The sequence below is a fragment of the Aricia agestis genome, chromosome 6 (genome assembly GCF_905147365.1).
Source record: "Aricia agestis chromosome 6, ilAriAges1.1, whole genome shotgun sequence".
In the NCBI taxonomy this organism is placed as follows: domain Eukaryota; kingdom Metazoa; phylum Arthropoda; class Insecta; order Lepidoptera; family Lycaenidae; genus Aricia; species Aricia agestis.
In genome coordinates, this window is record NC_056411.1 from 15,775,523 (window position 1) to 15,782,432 (window position 6,910).

The following is a 6,910-nucleotide window of genomic DNA, read 5'->3' on the forward strand; positions in this document are numbered from 1 at the left end:
TTTGTTTTTTTTTTCACATAATTAATCTCTATATTTAATTAAATCGTTACATTAATTATTCAAAATATTCCAATTTCTATAAGATAAAACCAAAAACATTTTATAAGAATACGAAGAATTCATTTTATACGAAGTAAACCTACTAACTTTTGCTTAAAATAAAAAAGAAAAATTTCTTAAAAAGGGGAACCAAATGCAAACCAAGTCACATTGTTGCTCTACTTTAGTTGTATTTTAATCTAGTTAATATATTTTGTTATGAGTCACTATTAAAGTTTCATAATATAATTTACTCATAATGCTTGTCCCAGGGGTACACATTGCCAGGCCTCCGAGGGACATTTGCCGCTGCCTTAGGTTCTCTGAAACATAATAATGCATTGCAAATTTAAAGAGGTGAATATATTCATATCATAACTATACTTATAAATGTTTTTCATGAATTCAACATACCATTGAGGAAATTGAATCCTAGGCAGTTGACAGACCAACGCCATTTGGTCGGATCATGTCAATTCAATGTTAATATCATAAAGTTAATATACCTAGCGGAATAGAGAAACAAAGGCCTGAGCAAGAGAGTTGTCACTATCAGTAACACTGCGTGGTAAAAAGAGACGTGTGGACAGCAGCACTCTTTTTTTGACGTCCAGTCGGCACGTGCCGCACGTTGACAATTTAATCTCATAGAAATCATGTTCAATCATGCTTGTGTAAGTGTATACGTAAGTACACATATTTTTACACACAGATGAAACCAATTTCGGTTTCGTTTGACAGCTCGAGATTGTTGCTCTATACCTAGCGAGGTATATTAACTTTATGGTTAATATTGTGATCTCTCGGCTGGGTTTGACGTAACGCGACCAAACTACGTAGGTCCGCCATCTGCCTAGGAATCAACTTCTCTATACTGACTGTACTCGGCGAAACATGGCGGTAGCGGTTATTGACTCTCTGTCAAAAACTTGTCATTTTCTATATAAACCGTGATTGACTGTGAAGTGATGCGCTCAATCATTGGCTCAATCGCGGCTTTGTATAGAAAATGACAAGTTTTTGACAGGGAGTCAATGTCCGCTACCGCCATGTTTCGCCGAGTTCAGTGGGTAAAGTACATGGAGAAAATGATAAAAAATCACTATCAGCAAAAATAATAATAATATTTAATAATTACATTAATCAGGCTGTTTACACACAACGCTGCAATATATGATAATATATCCTTGTATTTCTATGGGCCCACACGGCGCCGCAGCGGCGCGGCAGCGGCACGGTGCAGTGTAAGCGCCGTGTGTAAGGACAAATAGAAATAGAAGGACGAGTAATGGAGCGGCACCGCCGCGGTGCCGCTGCCGTTGAGTAAACAGCCTCAATCCTCACCCCTTGTCAGAGCTTGGAGCTAGAAGTTTCTGGGTCAAGTCCAGGGGTGGTGCTACTTCGCGACGGCCGTCACGGGTGTAATAGTAATTATGTGCGTGTCTGCAATAAAATTAACATATTTTATCTATGTACATATTTCTTGACCTAAAGTCTAGACTAATGTATTTCTCTTGTTTCTTTTAAGAAGTATATTTTTCATTATATTCATTGTAATAAAAATTATTGGTATAATAATCCTACTAATATTAATTTATACTTAATATTAGTTATGTTTAGCAAAAGTTTGTATGTTACCTTTTCACGCCCAAACCGCTGAACCAATTTTGCTGAAATTTGGTATGGCGATACTTTGAGTCCCGGGAAAGGACATAGGATACTTTTTTTACATCGGAATAATGTACGGTTCCCGCGCGAACAACGGATTTTGATGCAACGGAGTTGCGGACGTTATCTATAGTAGGTAATAGGTATAGGAGGTAGCAACGTTTTCGAGAAAGTATTTCAGGTTGGGTGATTTTGTGATATATCGTCATTCTTGCTCTGTTATAATGTGTACTGTGTATAATGTGTAATACAAATATTGATCATCTAATAACTAATTTAATAGTAAGTATTAAAATTATTGATCATAATTAAAAGGTAAGCAATACAAGCATTATAATTATAGGTCTACCAGAATTTGATGGCAAAAAGTGAGAAAAGAAATTGACTCTAGAAATACCGGGGTAGCTGGAATTTTGATCCTTTTTTCCCTTATAGCGGCTAATTCTGTGTGTGAAACATACAAAATATGTAAGTATATAAAAAATTATATTTTTTGAAAATCTGCCATAAAAATTTGCCATCAGATCCTGGTAGATCTATAAGTGGCAAAAGCTTAGCATGTACTGACAATAATTTTAGAGGGTTGTGTTCTATTTGCAGTAACCACAAAATCGCAAGTTTTCAAAACCAGATAATATTTGAACATTACATACTTATGTGAGGGTCCATCTGGAATCGCTGGTGGTGGCTGTGTACGATCAGCTAGTAGGGGCTCAAATCTAAGAGCGTTTGTATGTTTCCTCTATCAGAAAAGATGCAGAATCAAAATAAGGTTACATAATTTGAGATTCTTGTACAGAGAAATGTGGTATACTTACTCCTAAAAGGAAGTTGCGCCATGCTTGCATGATAGGCGATAGATCACGCAATGGAACTTTAGTCATCTTTATATCGTTTATTTATTTTTTATCTCAAAATTTTCTCTACACAGAAATCTAATGAGATTTGCGTATTTGGGTGACACTTGACACAAAAACATATGTTTTTGACATCTGTCAAATGTCACGATGACAACTTTTTTTTCTTATTATGGCACATCGGCTATTTAACCATGGCCAGTGTGGAGTATATCGCTGGCCCCGGGCAATAAAGGCGTAATATCAAAAATCGTTTTGTTCAGGAGAGACAAAATAAGCTATTTTGTTTATAGGGACCGTGCAGAAACTATAGAGGGCGTCGTAATTTGACAGCAGCGACACGATGCGAGGCTCAAAATAAATCCATACCAAATTTCAGCAAAATTGGTTCATCGGTTTGGGCGTGAAGTGCTATCAGACAGACACACTTTCGCATTTATAATATTGAGTATGGATGAGTTTCTAACCGTAAACAAAGAACGAAAGCGTGAATAAAAATGTATAAAGCTTATCTAGTTATCTAAGAAAATATCTGAAAAAGTAATTAGTAGCATCTGTTGTACTTTAATATCAAAATATTTCTGTTAGATTAGTGGCGCCATAGTATCAATGAGTTTGCTTATGTCATGTGTCACATTCTTGATATGTCATTGTATCTGTCAAATAAAGTGTGGTTAACCGAAAGCGTGTGTTTTAATAGGTTATGGGCCCACAGTGAGTGAACTTATAAGAAACGGCAACAAAGTTGTGTTTGAGAGTAACAATTGCTACATTCGAAATATGAAGAATGAAATAGTAGCCACTGCATTTTTGGTTAATGGTGTTTACAAGTTGAATTTAAAAACAACAGATTGTATGCTAGTAGCACCAGCATTGGCAAATGCAGAGTTATGGCACAAGCGCCTAGCACACATAAATAGTGCTGATTTGAACAAAATGAGAAATGGCATCGTAGAAGGAGTGAGTTTTTCTTCTCCTAGTGACACAAAGAAGGAGAACTGTATAACATGTTGTGAAGGCAAACAAACAAGGCTGCCATTTCCACATAGTGAACATACTAGCACGGAGACACTACAATTAGTCCATGCAGACGTGTGTGGGCCTATGGAGACGAGGTCGATTGGAGGTTCACGGTTTTTCTTACTTCTTGTGGACGATTACAGTAAGATGACATTCATTTATTTTCTGAAACATAAAAATGAAGTTTTTCAGAGATTTAAGGATTTTAAAGCTATGGTTGAGAACCAACAAAATAGAAAAATTAAAGTACTTCGAACGGACAACGGAGGTGAATTTTGTAACGGCGTAATGAATAGTTTTTTGGCAAATGAAGGTATAATACATCAAAGGACTACTGCATATGCACCTGAGCAGAATGGTGTTTGTGAGAGAGCCAACAGAACTGTTGTAGAATAAGGCAGATGTTTGCTTTTTGAGGCAAAACTTGAAAAGAGATTTTGGGCCGAAGCTGTACATACTGCAGTTTATCTTAAAAACAGATGTGTTACATCTAGTCTAGTAAACAAAACACCTTATGAAGTGTGGTATCAAAGGAAACCTGATTTGAGCCACATACGTCTATTCGGAAGTCCGGTGATGGTGCATGTTCCTAAAGAACAAAGATTGAAATGGGATAAGAAAGCTGAACAATTTATATTGGTTGGATTCTCTGATACTGTGAAGGGATATCGAGTATATGATCCAAGGAAAAATGTTGTCATTGAAAAGAGAGACATTATAGTGATGGAAGGAAAGCATGGAATTGAAAGTCCAGGAGAAAATGCTATATGGATACAGAAAGATGAACAGAACTTAACGCAAACAGAAGAGACTGAGACACCAAATAATGTGCAAGAATCTAGTATAGAGAACAGAGATTCAGTGGGGGACTCTTACATAATTGAATCTCCTATCTCTATTTCAAGTTCTGATTCATCAGCATATATGGATCCAGATGAGACTCTTGTGGATACTTCAACTGATTCCATCACATTGACTGAGATTTCATCAGGTGAGCTTCAAAGTATTGGAGTTGATGAGGTGCTTGGAGCTAAAAGGCAGAGAAAAGTACCAAACCGTTTTGGTTATTCAAACATGTGTACATCAAACAACTTACCATGTGCGGAGGAAATTGATCTTTCAGAAGCGCTGAATGGACCGGAAGCAGAACAGTGGAAGCTGGCCATGCGTGAAGAGTTGCAGTCATTTGAGTATAATGATGCTTGGGAGCTCATTGATATACCAAGTGATACCTCCATAGTGCAGTGTAAATGGGTATTTAATAAAAAATTTGATGTCAATGATAAAGTGAGATATAGGGCAAGACTTGTGGCCAAAGGCTTTTCACAGCGAAGTGGAATTGATTATGTGGACACGTTTGCTCCAGTAGTGAAACATTCGACTCTAAGAATGTTATTTGCTCTTAGTACACAGTGGGATATGGACATTATTCATCTCGATGTAATTACAGCTTTTCTAAACGGACACTTAAATGAGAATATTTGTATGTATCTTCCTGTTGGTTTTGAATGTGTAGATAAAGGCAAAGTTTTAAAACTAAAGAAAGCAATATATGGGCTTAAACAATCATCTTTAATGTGGTATAAGAGAGTTAAAGATTGTTTATGTAAATTAGGTTTTAAAATAAGTAACAATGAACCATGTGTGTTTACAAAAATAAGTGAGAATGTAAAGGTAATTGTGGCTGTTTATGTCGACGATTTTTTAATCTTTTCAAACTGTAAACAGGAAACTGATAATTTGAAAACTGTTTTAAGCTCAGAATTTAAGATAAAAGATTTAGGTTGTGTAAGACGCTATTTAGGTATGAGAGTGCATGTAGACAGAAAATTAAATATTGTAAAAATAGATCAAGAACAGTATATAGAACAGTTGTTGTATAAATTTGGAATGTTCAATTGTAGATCTATTGATACTCCTATAGAATGTAAGTTGAATCTTGAAAAGGCTGAAAATTGTTTAACAGCTGATGTTCCTTATCAAAGACTGATAGGTAGTTTAATGTACTTGGCTGTACTGTCTAGACCTGACATTGCTTTTTCTGTGAGTTACCTGAGTCAATTTAACAATTGCTATAATGAAATTCATTTTAATCAAGCTAAAAGAGTGTTGAAATATTTACAGAAAACTAAGCATTATTGTTTGAAATATAGCAAAGATAGTAATATAGAATTAGAAGGTTTTGTAGATGCCGATTGGGCAAGCGATATTCTAGACAGGAAATCCTATACTGGTTTCTGCTTTACTATGGCAGGTTCTGTTGTATCATGGCAAAGTAGGAAGCAGAGAACTGTATCCTTATCCAGTACCGAAGCTGAATATGTAGCATTGTCAGAGGCAGCTAGGGAAGCTACATATTTAAGGAATTTAGTGTATGAAATAACAGGTAAATTAAGTACTGTTAAGTTGCATTGTGACAACCAGAGTGCGTTAAAATTATCTTCTAATCATCAGTCTCTAAATAGAACTAAGCACATTGATGTGCGGTATCATTATATTAAAGATGCTATAAAGGATAATGTTATTCAAGTGAAATATGTGTCAACACTTGAGATGCCTGCTGATCTTTTAACTAAAGGTTTATTGTCAGCAAGGCATTATAGATTTTTAAGAATGATAGGTGTAGTTCCTAATTAAAACTTACTTGTTAATTGTTACTTAAGTTATTTATATAGAAATATTTTGTTAAGTAGGGGTGTTGTACTTTAATATCAAAATATTTCTGTTAGATTAGTGGCGCCATAGTATCAATGAGTTTGCTTATGTCATGTGTCACATTCTTGATATGTCATTGTATCTGTCAAATAAAGTGTGGTTAACCGAAAGCGTGTGTTTTAATAGCATCAATCAGCATAGAAAGTAAAAACTTGATAAATATTGCAATAAAATAATGAAGATGCAAAGATACTTATAATAATTACTGAAAATGCTTGTGGATTAATAAAATAAAACAAGTTCACTAAAATAAATGCTTTTATTTCATCAACCTTCTGCGATTCGCTCGATACCATCTTTACAACTTTTGTCTGTCACTATTTTTAACTAGTGTACTTCATTAGTGCAAACACTATATACCTAAGTATTCTTTAAATAACACACAAAGACTGCACTATTAATCTTTTTCCTACTTGAAGAATCATCCTTTTGAGAACCAACACTTTGACAAGATGGTTCAAGTTCAATACTATCCTCAGTGTTGAATTTCTGGCAGGACTTCTCCAAATTATCCTTACTTTTGATGCAAATTTATGCCAATTAAATGAGCGGTGCTTATGTATGTACCTATATCAATTTAGATGGAAGCCAGTTTGGATGTGTACCTACTG

At 35.2% G+C, this 6,910-nt stretch overlaps 1 protein-coding gene across 1 annotated transcript; it reads right to left on the reverse strand.

Annotated features, from left to right (window-relative positions):
* Positions 1-214: 214 nt before the first annotated feature.
* Positions 215-2,677, reverse strand: LOC121728373 (NADH dehydrogenase [ubiquinone] 1 alpha subcomplex subunit 7). Its single transcript, XM_042116544.1, has 4 exons — positions 2,526-2,677; positions 2,361-2,449; positions 1,384-1,482; positions 215-362 (listed from the first exon to the last, which is right to left on the reverse strand). Exons 1-4 carry the CDS (start codon positions 2,589-2,591, stop codon positions 290-292), a joined length of 327 nt encoding a protein of 108 aa, XP_041972478.1. The 5' UTR covers positions 2,592-2,677; the 3' UTR covers positions 215-289.
* Positions 2,678-6,910: the final 4,233 nt, after the last annotated feature.

Excerpts from the sequence above, each read along its gene's own strand:
- LOC121728373 (XM_042116544.1), bottom strand. The coding sequence starts at position 2,591 with ATGACTAAAGTTCCATTGCGTGATCTATCGCCTATCATGCAAGCATGG. Across the intron at positions 2,450-2,525 it reads GGCGCAACTTCCTTTTAGGA|AGGAAACATACAAACGCTCT; the intron begins GTAAGTATACCA and ends CTTTTCTGATAG. Across the intron at positions 1,483-2,360 it reads CCAGATGGACCCTCACATAA|ACACGCACATAATTACTATT; the intron begins GTATGTAATGTT and ends ATTTTATTGCAG.